At 39.9% G+C, this 24,002-nt stretch overlaps 2 protein-coding genes across 2 annotated transcripts in view; one reads left to right on the forward strand and one right to left on the reverse strand.

Annotated features, from left to right (window-relative positions):
• The window catches only part of TMOD2 (tropomodulin 2), a 45,862-nt gene extending 35,592 nt beyond the window's left edge, over positions 1-10,270 (reverse strand). The window contains exon 1 of the mRNA XM_081290090.1: positions 10,016-10,270. The gene's annotated coding sequence lies outside the window, so the exon portion shown is untranslated. The remainder of the gene's footprint in view (positions 1-10,015) is intronic.
• LOC308648192 (uncharacterized protein) lies at positions 9,599-15,537 on the forward strand (the record flags this gene model as incomplete). The annotated part of the gene is made up of 2 exons (XM_081292867.1): positions 9,599-10,073; positions 15,146-15,537. 2 exons carry the CDS (start codon positions 9,599-9,601, stop codon positions 15,259-15,261), a joined length of 591 nt encoding a protein of 196 aa, XP_081148993.1. The 3' UTR covers positions 15,262-15,537.
• Positions 15,538-24,002: the final 8,465 nt, after the last annotated feature.

Consider the following 24,002-nt stretch of genomic DNA (forward strand, 5'->3'; position numbering starts at 1 on the left):
ATATATATATGTATACACACACACACACACACACACATATATATATATATATATATATTAAAAAAAAAGAGCACATTGGGTATCAGGGATCTGGAAGGAAACCCCAGGAGCACCTGTGGAACATTCTTTTAAAACCTAGGAAGCAAGGCCTCGGGGGAGGTGGCAATGCAGGTGTGTTTAGTAGTACTCCCAAAGGAAGGTCTTATTTCCACATAATTACAGAGCAGGTTTAAGTGCCTAGGATCAATGATGATTAGTTCTTTTACAGATTTTGTTGTTGCTGTTACCACTCTTAATGGCTCAGAAGAGAGACTATTTGAAAAAAACAGACATTGAAAAGTGATTTTAAAAAAGTTGAACTCTGAACATAAAAAAGTTTTAAGAATATTGATGAATCCAGGACCGGAGGCACACGCCTATAATCCCAGCAGTTTGGGAGGTTGCTAACAAACCACTTTCCTGTCAAGAATTTACAATGGCTCCTTCTTGTCTACAAAATGGGATTCAGATAATCTAGCATCCAAAGCCCCCATAATTTGGTTTTAATCTGATCTTCCTGTTTTCTCTCCCATTACTTTCCTAGAGAGACCTCTGCTCCAGCCAAAGTGGTTTATCTGCTCTCTGTGGTAGGCAGAATTATGGATTCCTAAAAATGCTTAGACCCTAGGGCTGGGGTTGTAGCTTAATAGTGAAGTGCTTGCCTTGCACATATGACATGCTGGATTCGATCATCAGCACCACATTAAAATAAATAAAGATATATGTTCATCTACAACCAAAAAAAAAAATATATATATATATTTTAATGTCTAGCCCCAAATTTCCAGTCCTGTGAGTATGTTGCTTTTCATAGCAAAAGAGACCAGGTGTGATAAAATAAAGGGTCTTAAAAAAGGAAGACTGCCCTGGATTATCTAGGTAATTATGAATCCAAAACTCTTAAAAGATGGAATAGGAAGGCAGAAGAGTCAGACATCAAAATTTCATGACAGAAAGCAGAGAATCAGAATGATGCGATTTTTGGCTTTGAAGATACAGAATGGGGCCAGGAGCCCAGGAACATCCAGAAAGCAGGACAATCCTGCTGACACTTGGATTTTAGCCCATTGAGATTCTCCCCCCCCCCCACCACCACCAGCAATTGAACCCAGGGGCACTTAACCACTGAGTCACATCCCCAGCCCTTTTTATCTTGAGACAGATAGACTTGCTTAGGGTCTCACTAAGTTGCTTAGGGCCTCACTAAGTTGCTGAGGCTGGCTTTGAACTCATGATCCTCCTGCCTCAGTCTTCTGAGTTGCTGGGATCACAGGCATGTGCCACTATGCCCGGCTCCCACTGAGACTCTTCTAATTTCTAAAATAGTGTAAGACAATAAATTAGTGATGAATTTGTGCTTAGTTACTGAATTATAAGTCATTGAATTTGTGCTTAGTTACAGCAGCAATAAAACAATTAGTATACTGGGACTGGGGTTGAGGCTCAGTGGTAGAGCATTTGCTGGCATATGTGAGGCACTGGGTTCGAATTTCAGCACTGCATATAAATAAATAAAATAAAGGCCCATTGACAACTAAAAAATATTTTAAAACAAAACCAGTACACTCTTACCTAAACCCCTCCATTTCCAAGTGAATTGTTTTGGATTGCTTTTGTTTGCCCCTCCTATCAACTCCCCACCCTGTTCTGTGCCTCAGGAACAGTATTGTTAGATAGCATCAATGTGTTCCTGTCCTTTCTGGCTTCTATTTGGCCAACCAGAGACATCAGCAGGGAACTGGAGGGCAGGAGGAGAAGGAGGTGGGGTCCAGAAGGTCACATCCCCCCACTGCTCTCCATTGCTGCTTTGAGGCCTTGGGGTGGTGAAGGGTCTCTACTGTCTGGTGCCAGAATTCTGCCTTGCTGCATTCCCTCAACCTTCTCCACATCATTGTAAATAGTCTCTTTATTAAAAATTTCTCAAGTCATTCCGTTTGAGTGTGTCCTCTGTTTCTTTTTGGGAAGTTGGCATATATAGCTCTATTACTTGGAATGCCCTTTATTCTCATGGCCTATCTGTGTGCTCTGCTTTTGTGACCTGGCTCAGATCCTAGCTCTGCAGGACCACAGAATGTCAGAGCTAAGCCAGGTCTTGGACCACCCAATCCAGCAACATGGTTGTTTTCCTCCTATTCCTCTGGTCTCTTTTCACAATTCTTCTTCCTCTACCTTAAATACTGGCATTCCTCAAAGTCTTGTCTAAGGGATTCTTTTCTCATATTACTCATCTGTCCCTGAAGTTTTAACTGATACCCTGAAGACTCCAAAATCCATATCTTCATCCTAGACTTCGTTCCTGAGGACCAGACCCACATATCTTCAACTTAAAATCCTCCCACTGCCTTGTGAGTGAGGTCCAAATTCATAGTCTGACTTCTGTCATCCTGATCAGCCTCTTCCGCCCTTACTCCCCATCTCCTCCTGGATCCAGCCTCCTGGACCACTTCCAATTCCTCTGCTCAGAGCAGTCCCACTCCTTCTCCTCTGGTCTCCTCTTTCTTATGCTCAGTATGAGCTTCACTTCCTCCTTCAGACCCCTACACAAGATCTGGGTCATTCCCTACCACATGGCTCCCTTCTGATTACAGCTGTCCTTGGCTTTATTAGAATCACATGTTTTATCTCTGTTTTCTTTACTAATCTCTGTGAGGGGAGTACTATATCATATTTATTCACTGATAAATATTAACTCCCAACACGAGTCTTGACCCACAGTAGGCATCCAGTAAATATTGTGCAACCAATGAAGAATGAAGGAAATGAGCTTAGGGAGGTGCAGTGACCCTCAGGTCTAATGCACTTTCCATTACATCTGCTGTCTCCGCCTCCTACCATGGAGCTTTCTGAGATCATCTAAGCCCACAGAAGTTGCTCCTTTCCTTAAATTTGCATTGCCTTTGTCACCAATTTGATGTTCATCACTTGCTATTATCTTTCATATATGCTACACATATGGGTCTCTCTCCAATTATACCACAATCTCCCAGAAGACAGGGACCATGTTGTAATCCTTTATATTCCTGGGCTTCTCAAGGTCAGGTTTGTATATTCATTCAACAAATGCCTATTTTAAACCTGCTGTTTCCAGACATTGCTGGGACAAGAGCAGTGAATAAAACCAATAATATCCTGTGCTAATTGAGCTTATAGTTCATCAGGGAAAGATAGATTAATAATGTTAAAGCAAATTGCATATGTTATGTCAATGTACCAGCAAATCTCAAAGTCAGAAGGGAAAAAATTGTACCATCATAACTTTGAAAATTCAGAGAAAAGCCAGTCATTATTTAAACAAGAAAAAAAATACAGATATACTATGGAGAGGATGCAGCCTTCTCATAAATTTTATTTTTTATTGATTTATTTATTTACTTTTGCAATAGTGGGGATTGAACCCACATTCTCATAGCTTTTAAAGTCAAATCATAGATTTTCTGGTTTGTGGTTGCCCTTTGTAGCCCCTCTGAGGCCACACAGGGTCTGCATTTGCCAGGCTAAAGATGCTACTGTGCAAAGTTTGCAAAGCTCTGTCTCAGCCTGACCTCTGGCAGGGCATGTATCCCACAGCAAGCATTCAACATGCAACAAGAGACCAACATACACACTGGAGGGAAGGACACATCAAACAAAGCTTCAGGAGTCCAGGTAGGCAAGCATACAAAGCTGGTTAGCAAAATAGAAAACAGGGAGTAGAGGCTTGAGCTTAAGGAAAGATGGCTTGGGCCCTTAAACAAATCTTTTTTTTTACCCAGAAATATAAACCTGGGGAAGAAAAACAGAGTAGGGCTTTCTTTGTTTCTCTTTCCACTAGCTTATTTGTATAACTACGCTATGAGAAAGGAAAATCAGCCAGTCACACGGTGCACACCTATAATCCCAGCTACTTGAGAGGCTAAGGCAGGAAGAGGATCATGAGTTGGAGGCCAGCCTCAGCAACTTAGTGAGGCCCTATCTTAAAATTAAAAAAATAAAAAAGGGCTGTGGGTGTAGCTCAGTGGTACAGTGCTTCTGGATTCAATCGCCAGTACTGAAAAAATAAAAGGAAAAGGAAAAGGAAAATCAGATATAACAGGAAGCACCCAGTTTGGGGCCCTGCCTATACACAAAGATGAAATCAAAGACCAAACAAACACCCCTATTTATTGAACCCACACCAAATAACAACACAGTAAACAAAAATTACTCTTAAAAGTTAGTAAAAAGTTTTTAAATGGGCAAAACAGTACTAGAAATTGCTTAGGAGTAAATACATATCTAAGAGTGCCATGAAAAACTGCTCATGGAAAGGAAAAATGCCACCTTGGGCTTCAACTGTGCTGGTAATGATTTATTTCTAAGTGAGTGAATCAGTAAATGAAAGGGAATTGTTCTTTATTCTTTTCATATATCCTCAAAATTCTGTAATAATTTAAAAACAATTAATGAAACACTTTTCACAACAGCCAAATCTGCATTTTCTAAAACCAGCAAATGAGAAAAAAATTAGCCCATCAATGTATCTTCCAACAGAACACAGACTGATCCTATATATTTAATTCACTTCTAGCTGCTGGGCAAATATAAAGAAGTGACAACTATAGTCTGTGTTTTGGAATCTGGCTGTTTGAAGATGGGCCGGTCAAGTCTTCCTTATTTATAAACAACCAAATGCCTCATACCACATTGTAGGAAATAACTGCAGAGGATGAAGGACAGAGAGTGAGTTGGGATGAGGAGGAATTTCAGGCAAAAAGTATGGCAAAGCAATGGGAAGGAGTGAGCAGGAAGGGGAACAAGGAACAGTTCTTCCAGAGTCTGTTTTTTATTTTCGAGTATTTGTTTTTGAGACTATTTGTTCTTAATTTCCCAATCTCACAACATAAAAATTGCCAGAGCTTAAATCATGCTTGAGAACAGTCCCCTTTTATAACAACAGCCCTACTAGTGACTGCTTCCCTCTAGGTTCAGAAGAGCACAGAAGACTAAAAGCATGAGACTTGGAAGTAGCCAGCCCAGGTGATGATGCCAACACATGACAAGTGACCACCTTTCTGAGCTTCCTTCCCTTCCCCTGTAAAACAGGCAAAGAACAGAGCAGCTATGCGCTGCCTGATGACAGGGACACATTCTGAGAAATGCATCGTTAAATTATTTCATTGTTGTGCAAACAACACAGTGTCACCAGCTGATATGATCTTCTGGGACAACTGTTGTGCAAGTGGTTCATGGTTGACTGAAAGATTATTAGGCACATGACTGTTTTTATCCCAGAAGGCGAAGGTGATGGTTAAGGAGAAAGTGTTTGTCCTGGGCTCAGTGCCTTGTGCATGCAAGCTCTCAAAGCTATTTCTCTTTTGTCCTTGGTCTGGGAATAACCTTCTTTTGGGGGTGTTTTTTCCCTCTGTTCTCTTTGCCAGATTTGTTAAATACAGAGAGGTAGTATCCTGTAAGTGCCCTGGGTCAGTACTGCCAGGTATATGGCAAGTCATCAGGTATGGGCTGGCCAAACTATGACACAGACTTCCATCTGAGCAGGAAGCAGCCAAGAAGTGGCCTGGCTGAGGTAGCTCTTTCATATGGAAGTCTTAACGTGTACACAGCTCTCTTAGTGGGTCTTACTTCCTCATCCTACTGCCTGGCTCTATTTTTCTGAGTTCTTTCTTTTTACTCTCCTCTCAATTCCCCGTGACCCCCTGCCCCCATGCTAGAGATGGAATCCAGGGCCTTGTACAAGCTAGGCAAGCTCTCTACCACTGAGCTACACCCCCATCCCAAGTTCTTACTTCTTGTCCTCTGTCTATCCCCCTGACTTCCACATCCCCAGCCCTTTTCATTTTTTCTTTTGAGATAGGGTCTCACTAAGTTGCTTAGGGCCCTTCTAAGTTGCTGAGGCTGGCCTCGAATTTGCAATCCTTCTGTCTCAGCCTCCTGAGTCACTGGAATTACAGGTGTACATCAACTGTCTACCAGCCAGATCTGGATTTATGATTTGCTATGATTTATGGGCTATGTACACCTTAACTAATGATTGTTTACCAAGGAACAGGCAAAACATCTAGCAACTGGTATATAATGGGAACTGCCCAATCAGAATGGGTGTCTATAACCATACCCACACCTAATAGCTGAAGAGCAGCCCAGCTCACTACACTCCAAACTCCTCCAAGCACTCTGATGAGAAGCTTCCTGGTTCCATCTTAGGGCTGGTGCTCCAACTCTGCTTCTTATGTCCAGGCTTGATATAGCTTGCCTTATGCCCTGTTTCAGGAGTTCCTGTCACCCACAGTCCTAGAGATGACCTTCTCATCCCCATACCATCTTACTGTCACTAGGGGAATCTAGGAAGATGGATGACACATATGAAAGACACAATTCATAGGGTGTCCTTAATGCCCCAACAGCTGGGGCAAAACATATGAGCAGATATAACACCAAATCACAGCTTTGAGAAATGTGCTGAAATGCAGGACCAAGCACAAGGAACTCAAAATGGGATATGGGAAGAAAGGTGGAGATGCCAGCTCCATTGAAGGGCTACAGCAGAAAATCCACCTAGTTTTACACAACTACAAAACCTTCAAAGTTATGTATAAATGACTTTTTGATATACTGAAAATAAAAATGGCTCATATATATGAGCAAAGTACTAAGCAGGAGAGTTTGTGGAAGAAATGGGAAATTAAGGTTGGAAAAGTAGATCAAGGTCAAATAGCTATGATTCATTAAAACCAGAACCTGAAATTTGAATTCTAATCTACAGGTAATAGAAAACAAATGACAAATATTTACAATCTACACATTTACTGAGATGTCCTGGTCCTCTACCCAAAAATGTTTTCAAGGCAGTATTTCCCAAAGTTAGTTTCATGCAGTGCTAGTCCCTCAAGATTTTTGGTTTTTGCCAGTGCAGGGCACATCTCTGTAATTCCAGCAACTCAGGACACCAAGGCAGGAGAATTGTGAATTGGAAGTCAACCTCAGCAATTTAGTGAGACTCTCTCAAAATAAAAAATAAGTAAATAAATAAAAGGACTAGGGATATAGCTTAGTGGCAAAGTGTCCCTGGGTTCAATTCCCAGTAAAATACAAAAAGGATTTTTATATTTTTGCACATAGTTTGAGAAACATTCCATACCATATCCTACAGACATTCCCACCCTACCTCCATCTCCATGCTCAATGATCATTAACCATGAAAGGTGCTGAACAGTCAAGAGCAAACAAACCTTTTCAGTTTTGTTTAGCATAGGGTTTCCCATATCTGCCCAGGTGCTTTATTTTTCTTGTAACACCTACAAACTTTCTATATTTGGGGAAATACTGATTGAGAGACTCAAAGATCATACACACATATGCTATTTTAGGCATGCATACAAGTAAACACGCATACCTTAAATTATTATGTACACAAACACACACACACATATGCACACACACACAATTCAGCTATAGCAAAATTATCCTTGCAGCAAAGGAGTTTGTATAAGAGAATAAATGTTGTCTGAAGAGTTGACTGTTTTCTTGTTCTGGTAATAAGGGTCTCTTCTGCTGATGACTTCTATGACTTCTTTGAACTATTTATAGTCTATGAGGAAAACATTTAGATATGTGTGATTTACACACAAAGGAAATGAAAGGGAATCCCACAGTTTTTGTTCTGTCCAAAAGCTAGATCAGTTCTTTCCCCAAAACTTCCTTAACCCCAAATAAAATGAACCACTCCCTATATTCTCAAATTTTTACTACTGCAGTCTATTACTAACCATATAGTTCTCTACCACAAACTTTCTCTTTATATTTATTTATTGATCTCCAGTTTCTTACTTAAAAGCCCACATCAACAGAAAAATTTAAATGGTATAATAAGCAACTGTATATGTTCTTAATTCACCAGCTATCTTCATTCTGCAGGCATGCTATATTTTTGCAGCTGCTCTTTCACCCTGTGTATTTTTTTTTTCTGATTCAGTTGAAAGTTGTAAATGTCAATGCACTTCACCACTATTACCAATATCTCAAAAAAGGACACTCTACCAAAAACCACACTACCATTATTACATCTAAGAAAATAAATTAATTAACATTAATAAAATTAACATTATATTTAATATTATCCAATATTCAGTCCATATTCAAATTTCCCCAATTGCCTCCAAAATGTCCTTTTATCTTTTTTTTCCTCATGTAGAATTCAAAGTTCACAGATCCCAATTCATTGTTATATCACAAGTATTTTAATCTACAATCCCCCACATCTTTTTGGCAGGAACACTATATAGGCAAAGTTATGACTTTATTCCAATAGGAGATTCCATAACAGGTGAAGCTAAACTTGATCGTTTGGTTGAATTGGTGACCTCCCAACCTCCACACTGTAAGGACATTCTAAATGGTCCATGGTGAGATACTTTGAAATAATGTGAAAATCTCACTTTCCAACAACCTTCCACATAAAGGTTTCAGACTAGCTGATGAGTCTAGCTGAGCCAACTGTGAGACTAGGATCTGCACTGCACTGATTTTCTGCTTCTCTCATTCCTTTCATTGTGTATTTATTTTTCAAACAATGACCCATCACTGCGCATCCTCCCTTCTACTATACCTTCTCTCTGGTTACTTCTCCTGGAGCTTCCTCCCCCACCTTCTTGCTGATCACATTTGACAGCTCAGGCCCAGCTAACCCTTTATGTGCTGACCCCATCACCTCACTTTCAGCAAACAGAAAAACCACCACGTAGTGGCTTACCAATCACAGAAACTTACAAAAATTAAAATGATTAATATGCACTGGGTTAAATTGAAGAGAACAGATAGAGGAAATCAGTTTTTTTTTTAAAATTAGATTGCCTAAACCCTGAAGGAAAATCTTTCCTCCTCACTAGGGTGCAGCTGCTTGTTCTGTCACAATCAGGCTTTCTGTAATGGTGTTAAACAGAAGCACCCTCATTTCTTCAGTTCCCTGATATGAGAATCTAAGAAAAACTGAGGTTTAGAAATCATTTATTAGTCAGATGCTCCCCTTTTACATGGGAAAGGTGAAGGGACTTGCGCAAGGTCCCTCAGCTCCTTAATGGTGGAACTATGACGGAAGCCAGGATTCTAAAATACCCGCTTCTTGTTCTTATTCATTCCCTTTGCAAGGGCCTTGTGAATCAGATATTTAATAGGCACGGAAGACGCTGTAGCATTCACGGCCTTTTAATTGCTAATTTGAATTTTAACCACATCACCTTCCCATCTTTCAATTCTTCAAGTAAAATTTCCCATTAAGAGTCTCTTATTATTTAAAAACTAACTAACAAAAATCAACTTTCATTTCTGCCTGTCAAGAGGGAAAATTGAGGCAGCCCCGGGGAGCACATACCACCATTACTTTAACCAGAAAATGATAATAATGATCATGATAATAATATTTAATAATAATAACAATTATTATTATCACCATCATTGTCTCGAGGACCTGCAGGAGGCAGCTTTCTGGGAAGCTGAAACGCCCTCCCAGTGACAGCTCCAGATATCTCGGGAAAAGACGCCAGTGGAGTCCACCCTTCTCCGTCGCCCGCTTGAACGAGGTCATGAGATGGATAAGACTCAGGGAGCGTATCAAACGTTCACAGGAGAAGAGAAAGTGGGGAACAAAGCCCAGCGTGGAAAAAACCATCCCCGCAGCCCGAGGGGACAGGAGACCGCGCCCTCACTGCAGCGGCATTGCTGGTTGCATATGTGCAGAACCGCAGTGCGGGGCGTGGGACCCACACACCTCGGCTGCCGACCGCGCCACCCGCGCCACCCGCGCCCAACACCCGGCCGCTCAGCGCAGCCCTCGGGGATGGGAGGCAAGAAGCGGCCGGCACTGAGCGCCGGCTTGGCCGAGCGCCGACACCGCGGAGCATCCTCCAGCGGACAGAGAGGGCGCGGCGGCCACCGGGGAGCCGGCGCGGGGGCTGCAGCCAGAGGCTGGCGGGGACCAGTACCCACCCGCCCCCGGAGCCCTCACCCGTCCGTGCGCTCATCCCGGAGCCAGCGGTGCTGGCCGTCGGTCTGTCAACCCCGAGGTAACGGGGTCGGATGAGCTGGGGCGGCGCCGCGGCCCGGGCAAGCGCGGCGATCAACAGGCGGCGACCGGCCGGGCGCGGCGCCGCTGCTGCAGCGGAGCAGGATGGGAAGCGTAGTTCCCGGAGGCGCGCAGCGGCCGCGCGGAGGCGGACCCCCGCCTACGCAGCAAAGGTTCTGCGGTCCTCACCTTTACCCCCTAACCCAGCAGGTGTCCTCCGGTAGAATCGGGGTCCGCAGCGGTTAGCGTTCTGCAAAGGAGCCTCAGCTTGGGGAAAAGGCTTTGCAGGCTCTTTTGAGACGCTGGAGGCTAAGGATGGGGTGGGTGGCAGAGGCTTGTCAAGCTTGTAAGGAGCGTTTGGGTGAGCATCGTTACGTGGAGTCTTGTTAAGACGGGGTTCAGGAAAAGACTAGGCCTGCTCGAGGATTTACGGGCTGGGCGGGGGCGTGGGAAGGAGGAGTAACTGAGTTAATTGCCTCTGGAAGAGAGATAAGCAAGTTGGGGTTTAACGAGGTTAAAATTATGTCCTGAGGATGTTGGGGAGCCCACGCACACGTGGTGGCTTCACTACTTGTGAAACTGGACGGTTTAGCCTGAGACTTAGTATCCTCATCTGTAAAATAGGCTTAAAGCTTAAAGATGTACTGAGGATTAAAGAACCCATAACATATGCCTGTGTCAGGCACTTAGGGCATACTCAATAAAGGTTCCTTTCTTGGAAGTTACAAGGAGTTCTTGGGCACACTTCCTGCCAGGAAAGTCCTGCATATAGAGCTAAACTAAAGAGAGATGAGGTCTCATTGGGCCGGGTAAATGTTAAAATCCACTGGGTTTATTCCTAGTCGTTTATCCCTTTCCCTTCATCCCTGGATACGTACTGAGATGTCCTCTCCTCTGTTTCTCAGGAGTTGCAAGATAGAGAAAATACTGTCTTGTTTCTGAAGCATCAAAGTTGGGGGAGATGACATAGAACAAAGCCAAAAATTATGAAGATACATGACGTAGTAAGAGTTTATTTCCAGAAGCTTATTCTAATTATATTTAGTTTTTCCTCCTTTTTAATCCCTTGCTGCATGCCCTGATTACAATCTTTGCTTATGGCGCTTATCTTGACAGTTTCAGATATGTTGAGTTTTGTTCAGTTGCTACTATGCAGTGTTTCACATTATGGTGGAATTGGCACTTAGAGATGAGATGGAGGAAATTGAACCAAAGGGAAGGATGAAGCATGGCTGTGTCATCTCTGAAACTGGCAAAGGGTGAATGGAGATGAAACAGCATTGTAGTCTGACATGGGGGATACAGTAATCATGTGGCCAAAATAAAGTGCTGTAGAGGAAATTCTATACTTAAAAATAATAACTCTTGTCTGGGGCTGGGGCTCAGCGGTAGAGGGCTCACCTCGCACCTGCGAGTCCTTGGGTTCCATCCTCAGCACCACATAAAGATAAATGGGTGAAATGAAGGCATTGTGTCCAACTACAACTAGAAATAAATATTTTAAAAAATAATAACTCCCCTTGGAATTTGTGAAAATATTTTCCTATTCATCTTCTCCTTTGATTTTTTTTCAACAAGCCTGTGAAATGGACAGGTATTTTTCTCCAGTCAGAGTTATGTGAAGAACACAGAGTTATGTGAAGGACACTTAACTCAAGGTCCTTCAGCTGGTCAGTAAGCATAGGGTGTCTTTATGCTTTCCTTTGTACATTTTAGAACAGGACCATATCTTTCCCGATAAGTGGGGTGGATCAGAAAATAAAGTTAATTCTCTGAGGCTCTTAGAACTAGTGTGATGAACTCTGGCACACAGTAGCTGATGACTTGGGAGATCAGTGTTGTTTCTATTGTCAGTTGTGGTAATGGTCTGTACTATGGACCTCCTTGTCAGAATGGCAATTCTGAGCTGAAAAGAATTAAATGTATCTTGTTTCCATGAGTGCATTACTTTGGCAGAGACCTGGATGGTGTTTATTCTTTGGGATACTATGTGTGTGTATATATATACACACACACTCATGCATGTGTGTGCTCGTGTGCTTGTATTTTGAAGTTGTTGCACTTGAAAATTACAGCTGCTCTAAATTCTTAAACACTGGAAAGCCATCCTTTGGTTTTAAATGGTGGAGGGTTAGTAGAAGAGTACAATGGTGGTTTTTAGCCCTTTAAAGCCTTTGGATAGTAACAGGTTCTTACTAGCCAACTCAAAAATTCTTTCCTTGACTGAATGTCTCTTTTAGTAGGGTTTGTTCCTGAAAGAGAATACTATTTTTTTGTTGTTGTTATTGTTCTTTCAACATTGGCTTGGGTGACTTGCTCTCTCCTGAGCACTCTCACGTCTTTAGTTGTAGGGAAAAAGATGATGGAAGTGAAGGGAACTGGACTTGATGTTTATGGTTTGAGAGAGGAGAAATTAAGTTTTAATTAAGAACTAACTTTCTGCCTCTAAATTGAGGCTTAGGAGTAAAGAAAAAATTATCTTAAATTTAACATTTCATTTCAAATCGCATCAGTAACTTTTGAGCTCATGTCAAGCATTGGGTAGTTGGAGATTTTTGTAGACAAAAACTAAATAAATCCAGTTTCTAAGAACCCAGGCTGAATGAGGCTCCAAGAGTCAGACCAACAAGTTTTATTCTATGTTGAGTTTACTGGTAAGAATATCATTATCTTGATACTACCTCTCAAAGGTATTGTTACAAAATGACACTTATGAACTGAACATTAGAGAGATAGATACAAAGAGTTATATTTGACAGAAGCTTGATGAAACTCTGGCATCTATTTGCCCTACAATGAGGGCTTTTGCTCTGTAATTTAATACTTTGTAGATACATTATTTGTATGTAATTTTATAAGTGTCCATATTTTTCTCATTTTGCATTGTGTAAAGTGTACAAAATCTCAAAGTATAAAATACTGCTTATATTGTTTGTAATTATAGTGTGTAAATATTTTCTAATCATGTACATTGACGGGGTGGGGGACAAGTGGGTTATTCAGGTTTTTTTTAAGTGACCCTTTTGTATTGCAGTTTCAACAGATAACTACCCATCAAATTTAAAACCACTTTGATACATTTTTATTTAGCAGTTCCAATAAGAAAAATCTCTATTTTTAATTGTCTTTCTCCATTAAAAGAAAAATATTTCATCTGTCCCTTTAAAATAAATGGCCAGACATCAGTTTAGGCCCTTTTATTTATGACTCTGGTAGACATCTTCATTCTCCAGGTTATAGTCCAGTCAGTATTTGCATTTGGGTTCTCAGAAATTTTGTGATTCTGTTTTAGCACAAGTAGCCCATGGTTTTTCTCCCAAATAAAGTATTTTCCTTCACCCTCTTGAGTCCTTATGCTTTGTCTCCCTCCTCTTGTTGCCCAGTGAATGGGATGGTAGAGAGGGAGAAAATGTTCATTGCAAACAGAATGTCAGGCTGCTTTTGGGACTTGGCAAACAAAGCTTGCACTGAGTGGTGGTGTGTTTGGCAATATTACTGTGCCAAAAATCACCTTGTTTAATTATCTGCATATATATGTCAAACTTATGACCCTTATTGCAAGCTGAAAATTAAGATACTTATGTTTATGCTTTTGTGTGTAACCATTTGCCTTTTCTAACCTGCTTTTCTTGTTAGCTGAAAATATAGTTCTGTTAGTTAAGTGAAGAGGCTCATGCAGAAAACACATTTACGTAGTAGTAAAGTAACAGCATTTGTACATTTGCTGTCTATCTCCTGATGGCAGTGGTGCCTTTGTCACCTTTTGGAAGGTTGGCGCTTTGTTTTTGTTTTGAAATGCAAGTAGTAGCTTGCTTTTAACTTGACAAAATCTCCCCAGATGTAAAAGATAAGTAATGGCATGTTATCATCCAGATTTAGTTGGAGCATTTGCATTTTTATTTTTATCAAAACAGATTATACTTGGTGGGGACTGGCCACTAATAATGTATAGGGTCTTTAAGAATAATTTTTAAATTAAAGAAATAATAACATTTTTGAGAAATGACCCATTAACAAGTGACTTGAGTTGGAGAATTAGTAGTTGACTCTTCTGGTTTGTCTCTGAGGGAGCAATAATAGTACAGGTGGCTGGCCATGTAGAGCAGTTAAGCATGATCTTGGTGGTTATTTCTCACTCATCAGCAGTGTTGGTGCACCTCATTATCTATGCATTTGTTAAGAGTCGTGTCAGCCAGTGAGTCCACCAGTTCTTAGGTAGTAAATGCAGATTACCCTCTTCATTCATTTTTTTTCTTTTTAATATTTTTATACTACATCTTGTTTAAAGTCCTATGAATGTATGTGTGTGTTGTTAAAACTGCTTTTTCTCAGTTTGAAAGAAAAAAAGAATTAAATGAAATGGACCAAACCCATTTAAATCATAGTCTCAAATGTTCCCATTTATTTGTTATTCCAAATATCCTGTATAACAGTTTATCTGACTTTTTTATACTGTGCATTTGTTAAATATTGTGCCTTTCGTTAAATAGGAACAGAGCTGCTTACAGATCCAGCCATAGGTTTTCTAGAGAAAGGTGATGGTAGCCTAAAAATAATGAAGCAGTTTTATTTGTATTGTAATGAAGAGTAGCAAAGATACTTGGTAGTATGCTATCCTTTTCTTTGGTTTTCACATAGTTCCTCACAAAGAAGATGGCTACACATGATGAAATGAATGGAACATTACTTTTTTTTTTTTTAAAGAAAGAATGTGAGCCAGGTTTATGACTTAGTTGAAACCCATCATCATTTCTGGACCATATCTTATAAAGTTTAACTTTTCAAATTGCTTTTTGGAAAGTGAAAGTGTAGAAATGAAAAAGAACTTCTAGAGCTAGAAGGGAACTTACCAATCATCTTGTGTTGCCTCTTCTTTATGTAAACAAGGAAGTTGATATATTGACAACAAATGTCACATGGCAAAAAGTAAAACAAAAAAATCTATGTGGCAGTTATAGTGAAGTACTTTAGTTATTCAAAATGAGATATGTATCACATCTCATTGGGAACAGGTAGTAGATATTGTGGGTTGCCTACTCAACTTCCAATCCGCTCTCATGTTTTTCTTTACAGAGTTCCATGTGAGTGTTCTTCCGTCAGGGACCGTGGCACTAACGTTACCTCAGAGGCATACTCCTAAGCTTATTGTGGGCAAAAGGAATAGGATCCTCTTAACTGTACAAGATTAGGAGTGGGCACCTGGCTTTGTTCTGACCGGTAAGACCCAAGGAGAAGTCTGCTGAAAACACTTCTGGGAAAGTTTTCCTTGTTCTTAAGAGACATAAAGGGAAATGTGGCACCGTCTCCACTGGATGCTATTGTATCTGGCTATGTGACCTGAAGTTAGAATGACCATCTTAAAACCATGAGAGGATCCAGCTTCAGGACCAAAACAGTAAACTGATGACGGCAGAGTGAAGAGACAGAATGAACTGGGGTCTACAATGTTGTCAAGTCAATAAACCAATCAGCTTTGGTGCTGTTCTCCTTCTGGATTTCTTGTTATATGAGATAATAAATATCTGCATTGTTGAGTCAATTTGAGATATGGTTTCTGTTACTTGAAGCTGAAGGCATCCTAAGTGTGACTTTGATCCTAAGATGAAACCTGAAAGTAAGTCCTTTGGGTAGACTGAAAGACTACTTCCTAGAACTGATAAAAACAACCAACCACCACAAAATCACAGGCAAAGAAAATGTGAGTGCATCTTATTGCATCACAGATAACAACATGGTTTTAACATCAGACAGACAGGTTTGAACCTGGATATTTACTGGGAAATTGACCATGGTACAATTGCTTTAACTTCTCTAAGCCTTATTTTCTTCACCTCTAGACTAAGAATAATAATACCACAGGGAAATGTGGAGAAAAAGAGTAATATCACATAGAGGGCTGGGGTTATGGCTCAGTGGTAGAGCACTCACCTAGCACATGCTAGGCGCGGGTTCAATCCTCAGCACCACATAAAAATAAATAATAACCAAATAAATAAAATAAAGGTATGTGTCCAACTACTATATATATATATATATATATATATATATATATATACACACACACATATATAAAACTACTATATTGCTAAGAGCCACAGCCAAGTAATATGATGCATAGCATTTTTGGTTGAAAGGTGACGCCAGCTAGCCATTGAGATGATATTATTATGTTAAGATTTACATTCATATGGATATTGGACTCCTGCTGTCCACCTTGGCCTGCTACGGGACTCCTGGAGAGTTCCCATTGTTTGGGGAAGTGCGGTAGGAGGGATTTTCCGGAGGAGGAACTTCCTCTTGGGATCCGGGAGAACGCCGCGTGCATCGATCAGCAATCTTCCCGGGAGTGTCCGGGGTATTGGCGGCAGTTTTAAAAAATAAAGTTTGTTCCTGCTTGAGTGGCTCGTGATTTTGTGCCTAGCCAGACTGCGGCAATTGGTGGCCCGTGCGGGGGACGCCTGAAGCTTGGAGGTGAGTAAAATTGCTCGCCCCTGAGGGAAGGCGAAAAAATGGGTGACCATTTCAAAAAACAATGTGTTCTTGTTTTGATTTATTTTGTTTTTGTTTCAAGCTGCCTATTCCTAGAATTTTCTCAGGCAAACTGGGAAAAATGGTTGGCTCAAGATTTGAAGTTGTTCGGCCCTGAGAAAGAGAAAATTGATACAACTATTTTTTGTTCCATTTTTGTTTCATTCTGTTTCGGTTTTGTTTTATGCTATCTTATTGGGTTGCGTGACCTTTATAGTAGATTAGAAACTAGTAAAAAACAAACCGAAAGACTGTTAAGTAAATTGTTAGAGGTCCAGACTATGGTAGAAAACATGTTAGGTCAAGCAAAAGAGAAGATCTCTCGAGCTAGTCAGACAGAGGAAAATTTAAAGGAAGAAAGCTTAGAGGAAAAACAACCATCAGGGGGGGAGTTACAACAGGAGGCTGCTACTAACTCCGTTCTATCACCAGAGGGCGTAATTCAACCAACAGCTCCAGCTACAGCTGAGTGGCCCTCAATCCCCGTAATTGATGGATGGAATCCTGAGGCAGGACCTCAAAGATTAGCATGCCCTGTACTTGAGCAGGCAGGAGGGCAACGAATTCACCGTGCTTTAGATTTTAAAACAGTGAAGCAATTAAAGGAGGCCGTAACAACCTACGGTCCGCAAGCACCCTTTACCATAAGCATGGTTGAATCTATTACCAACTTGGACATGACACCAGCAGATTGGGCTAACGTGTCGATCTGTGCTAAATGGAGGACAGTATTTGTTATGGAAGGTTGCCAATGAGGAATTTTTGCACGGAGACAGCTAAACGAAATGCAGCAGCCGGTTACCCTCAAAGAAATCTAGAAATGTTGTTAGGAAAAGGACCTTATGAGGGTCAACGGCAACAAATTGAATATGATCCTGGCGTATACGCACAAATTGCTGTAGATGCGGTTAGGGCATGGAAAACTTTACAGGGGCATAGAGATTTACAAGGACAATTATCTAAGGTAATACAAGGAACTAATGAACCTTATGCTGAATTTGTAGATAGTCTTATTCAAACAGCTTCTAGAATATTTGGGGATACAGAACAGGCAATGCCATTTATAAAACAACTGGCTTATGACCAAGCAAATTGTTGCTGCAGAGAGGTCATTAGACCATGGAGACGTGAAGATTTAAACACATATATTAAATTATGTAGAGACATTAATGAACAAGGGCAAGTCTTGGCAGCAGTACAACAGGCTTTAGATGCCAGGCCAAAAACATGCTATAATTGTGATCAAACAGGACATTTTAAAAGGAGTTGCCCCATAGGAGGAGGGTTTAACAAAGCTAGGTATCAAAGGAATAGAATACCGGGTATTTGCCCATGATGCTGTAGAGGGAGACATTGGGCTAATGAATGCCATTCTCAAACCACCATAGAGGGTATTCTGTTATCAAAAAATGGACAAGGACCAAGTGTTTACCCACAATATCATGGAGAAAGGCATCAAGCTCCATTGCCAAAAAACGGACTAGAGGGCCCAATGCTCCGGGGCCCAAAACCACAAATATACGGGGCAATGGAGGAACCCAGCAGCACCATCAAGGTAGTGCCCAGGACACATTATCCATTAAATCCCTCATCAGACAAACTAGAGGGAACGCAGGGTTGGACATCTGCGCCTCTGCCAGAGCAATACTAACTCCAGAGATGGGAGTTCAAATCATTCCCAAGGACCTCTTCCCCAAGGAACAGTAGGCTTATTATTGGGACGCAGCTCTTCTACACTAAAAGGACTTATGATAAGTCCTGGGGTAATTGATCCTGATTATGAAGGTGAAATAAAAATTATAGCTAGTTCTCCAAGAGGTATATCAGTAATTTCACCAGGATATAGAATAGCACAGTTATTAATAGCACCCAGCCTACATGATAAATTTTCCAGTCGTACTGTAGAAAGAGGTTCCAAGGGATTAGGCTCTACAGGTGTAGATTGGGCTATGCTGTCTTTAAATTTAGATTCTTGCCCCATGCTAAAACTAAATATTCAAGGACATGAATTTAATGGGCTACTGGACACAGTTGCTGACCTTAGCATCATATCTCGTCAAGAATGGCCAAAACATTGGCCATTACAACAAGCCACTCAAACACTTCGAGGCCTAGGAGTGGCGACTAATCCCCATAGAAGTGCAATGGTATTAGATTGGAAGGATCCTGAAGGATGTGAAGGAACTATACAGCCCTATGTATTGGACCATCTTCCCGTAAATTTATGGGGACGAGATGTCCTAGATCAATTAGGTTTGACATTAACAAATAACATCAGTCCTAACGCACCCACTACTAGGGCTAGACAAGGCTTTAGGAAAGAAAAAAGATTAAGAGAACAAGAAAAAGGTATGACAGCACAAATTCAAATAAATCAAGAAATAAATAGACATGGATTGGGTTTTCAGAAAGAGCCACTGAGACAATCAAAATTACTTGGAAATCAGAAAGACCAGTGTGGGTTCCTCAGTGGCCCCTGACTAAAGAAAAGATACAAGCAGCCCATGACCTGGTCAAATAACAATTAGCGGAGGGACATATACAACCTTCCGTATCTCCCCATAATACTCCCATTTTTGTCATTAAAAAGAAATCTGGTAAATGGAGATTATTGCAAGATTTAACAGCCATTAATAATGAGATGGTTATTATGGGACCTGCTCAATCAGGGATTCCTCAATTGTCTGCTTTACCAAAAACCTGGTATGTTTTAGCTATAGATATTAAAGATTGTTTGTTTTCAATTCCAATCCATCCTGAGGATAGTCCACATTTTGCATTTGCTATCCCTGCACTAAATCATGATGGTCCTGATCAGAGATATGAATGGAAAGTACTCCCTCAAGGGATGGGATGGCTAATAGTCCAACTATGTGTCAAATTTATGTTAACAAGGCAATCCAGCCACTTAGAAATCAAAATCCTGAACTACAAATATTTCACTATATGGATGATGTGTTATGGGCACATAAAGATAAAAACACATTGCTAGAATGTTATGCCACACTTATAAATCTATTAAAAAAATTATAATCTAGAGATAGCAATAGATAAAGTACAATTAAATCTTCCAATTAATTATTTAGGAGTTCTATTATCCTCAACCATGTTCCATCCACCAAAAATTCAAATACGAGTAGATCAACTCAAATCACTTAATGACTTTCAAAAGTTATTGGGAGACATAAATTGGATAAGGCCTTATCTAGGCATACCAACAGGAGAGCTAGGACCTTTATTTGATATCCTAAAAGGTCCATCAGATCCAAATTCACCCCACATGTTAACGCCTGAAGCAGGAAAGGTATTAAAAATCATTGAAACATATATGGAAAATATGCATTTGGATAGAATTGATATAAGTTTGCCTTTATTATTTATTGTACTACCAACAAAAAATATTCCTACAGGAGTATTTTGGCAAGAAGATCCATTATTTTGGATACATTTATCTTATTCTCCTAACACTATTCTTACTAGATATCCTGAGGCTGTAGGACAATTAATACTCAAAGGAATAAAAGCAGCAAAGGGAGTGTTTGGGATTTCTCCCAATAAAATTATTACTCCATATACTATGGATCAAATTGATGAGTTAGCTAATGAGTTAAATACTTGGGCAATAATCATGTGTAAATCTAATGTTTCATTTGATAATCACTTACCATTTAATCCTTTGTTGTCTTTTTGGTCTAAGCATCCTGTAGTTTTTCCAAAAATGACAAGAAAAACCCCTATCATGAATGCTCCAAATATATTCACTGATGGGTCAAATAATGGTACAGCAGCAGTAGTTACCCCTGATCAAACTTTTACATTTTTAGTACCCAAACAATCAGCTCAAAAGGTAGAGCTTAATGCAGTATTACAAGCTTTTTTGATGTTTAAAGATTCTGTATTTAATTTATTTTCTGATAGTCAGTATGTAGTTAATGCTATAGTATCCCTTGAAGATGCTGGTAGGATTTCACCTTCTTCTACTGTTTTCTCTTTGTTTTCCACTATACAAAGTCTAATCTGGGACAGAAAAGATCCATTCTTTATAGGACATATCAGGGCACATACAGGATTGCCTGGAGCCCTTAGTTTGGGCAATGAATTAGCAGATAAATCTACACATGACATACATATGTTCTCCACAATAGAAGAAGCTATAAATTTTCATAAAAGGTTCCATGTCAATGCTAATACTTTACAAAAGCATTTTAAAATAACTAAAGAACAAGCCAGACATATAATAAAACAATGTCAAAATTGTATGACATTTTTACCACAAGTTAATCTTGAAGTCAATCCTAGAGGACTGATACCTAACTGATACCTAACCATATTTGGCAGATGGACGTCACACACTTGCCAGAATTTGGAAAATTAAAATATTTGCATGTTACAGTTGATATTTCTTTCGGATTTTTGATGGGCTCCCTTCATGCCGGAGAAAAAACTAAAGATGTTATAGCTCATTCCTTACAAAATTTTGCCACTGTGGGCGTTCCAAAACAGTTAAAAACAGATAATGGTCCTGGTTATGCTTCTACCTCTTTTAAACAATTTTGCTCATCATTTGGCATTACTCACATAACAGGAATTCCATACAATCCACAAGGACAAGGCATAGTTGAAAGAGCTCATCAAACTATTAAAATGTACTTATTAAAACAAAAGGAGGGAATTGGAAAGGGGTATATATCCCCCAAAGATAAACTTAAAATAACCCTTTTTACTCTAAACTTTTAAAATTTGGATTCATCAGGGTTTAGTGCTGTGGAAAGACATTTGTATCCAAAAAAATGTACATAAGCCTAAGGTACTTTGGAAGGATATTCTAACAGGACAATGGAAAGGTCCTGACCCAGTGATTGTCTGGAGTAGGGGCTCTGTTTGTGTCTTTGACAGTGATCAACCAGGATGCTTTTTTCAATATCTATTTTATTATTGCTTTTTCCCACATCATAAAGTTCTATTTTATTTTTGATCTCATACAGACCTAGGTTAATGTTTTTCTGATCAGTTTTATTTTTTGACTGTGGAGTTTTTAAACATTACAATGGAGATTTCACCTAGGTAAAGCTACAAGGTCTTTACTATTGTCTTATGTGTTGTATGTTACCTGTGCACACTTCTGTTTTGTGTTGTATGTCTGTATGTGCGTATGTCCATATATCATATATGAGGAATAAATGGATCCGAATTTTTTTTTATTATTCACGTGATTTTTAATGGTTTAATTTAAATTGGGTAAACAGCTGTTGAGGATTGTTTTAATATGTGTACAAATAAGCAGGTTAACAGATCTGTTTGTTTACTTTTACCTTTCCTTTTCATTATATTTAATAATTATGTTCAGGATAATGTAAATTGTTCAAAAAATTGTTTTCTTAGTACCTGTTGGAATGTTACATAATTTTTTTTTAGCATCATTGTCAGAATTCCTATCTTTATCCCAGTGCCGGTGAAGACAAAGATGAAACCAAACTACAGTTTCTTCGATAGTTATCACAACAAACTATATGAACTGATGCATCAATGAATAATAACTCAACAAGTAATGCTCAATCACTGAGTCGATTTATTTTGGAAGGAAATGGACATATTGATAGATTCCTCCGCTTTGAACTGCTTACAAAACTTGCCTGGACTATGTATCACTTGTATGCATTGTGCTCTATCTGTTGATGCAGCGAATTATGGTAGTGCTGGCGTATCTTTGCTGATGTGTCACCAGTGTTGCAATTTTTCCTAAAGAGCCGTCAATTGACTTGGTGTTGTGGCATTTCTGTATCCTCCTCCCTTCTACTAGTGATGGTCTAATTTTGGGGGCCAAAAGAGGTGAGGCAAAGAACCTCACCCCCCCCACTGGTGCATAGGCCTATCCACAAGTATGGCTATATGCTGGACCGGTAGTCAGTGACGGGTATGATCCAATTGCAGTGGTATCAACCTAAGACAGGAGGCTAACGCCTAGAGGTCAGTTTTGCGATGACGGGTAAGAAACAAATGTTGAATTGGACAAACCTAACAGGCACGGTCCCTAGCCACATTGATTGTTACTTTATTAAACAGAAGGGGGGAAATGCTAAGAGCCACAGCCAAGTAATATGATGCATAGCATTTTTGGTTAAAAGGTGATGCCAGCTAGCCATTGAGATGATATGATTATGTTAAGATTTACATTCATATGGATATTGGACTCCTGCTGTCCACCTCGGCCTGCTACAGGACTCCTGGAGAGTTCCCATTGTTTGGGGAAGTGCGGTAGGAGGGATTTTCCGGAGGAGGAACTTCCTCTTGGGATCCAGGAGAACCCCGTGTGCGTCGATCGGCAATCTTCCTGGGAGCGTCCGGGGTAATGGCGGCAGTTTTAAAAAATAAAGTTTGTTCCTGCTTGAGTGGCTCGTCATTTTGTGCCTAGCCAGACTGCGGCACTATATATGTATAAATACATATATATAAAGTAATATCACATAGGGATGTTACAAAGATCAAATGCGATAATTTGTGTTATGTACACTAAAAAGTTTTGTTAGTAAGGACTATAAGGGTAGCAACTATGCTAATGATGTGTGAATTAAATCTTATTCATAATGTAATTTGCAGCAAGCATTTTAAAGTGAATCACTATGTAATAGTGATTATGTTAAATGACGCACAGTATAACCATCAGCAAAATCCAGAATATGGGAAACTACGTGACAAACAACACAGTTTCTTCGATAAGTAAGTTGCAAGAAAAATAAAACAGGAAGGAAGAGCTTACATACACATGGAACTACAATAGACAACCAAATGGAATATGTGGATCTTTATTTGAACAAAGTAACTGTTTTAAAAAAAAACATTAATGACACAATTGGGGGAAATATGAACACCGGATGTTTGATTATATGAAGGTTCTATTTGAAATGTTTTGGATATGATGATGGCATCATGATCATGTTTTTCAGAGTCCTTACCTTTTGAGGTGATAAACTGAATATTTACAGAAGAAATAATATGCCAGACGCAGTGGTACACACCTGTAATCCCAGCAACTGAAGAGGCTAAGGCGGGAGTGTTCTAAGTTCAAGGCCAGCCTCAGCATCTAGCAAGGCTCCATCTCAAAATTTTAAAAATAATAAAATAAGGGGCTGGAGTTGTGGCTCAGTGGGAGAGTGCTTGCCTAGCACATGTGAGGCACTGGGTTCGATCCTTAGTACCACATAAGAATAAATAAATAAATATAATAAAGGTATTGTATCCATCTACAACTAAAAAAAATTAAATTAAATTAAAAGGACTGGGATGTGGACTGGGATGTAGCTCAGTGGTACAGCGCTTGCCTAGCATGTGTGAGGCACTGGAAACACTTCTTAAATAAACTTTTTTCATTCAAAAAGAAAAGGAGAGAAAGAAAGAAAAGAAA

This window comes from Spermophilus citellus (genome assembly GCF_964194105.1).
Source record: "Spermophilus citellus genome assembly, chromosome: 4".
Lineage (NCBI taxonomy): Eukaryota > Metazoa > Chordata > Mammalia > Rodentia > Sciuridae > Spermophilus > Spermophilus citellus.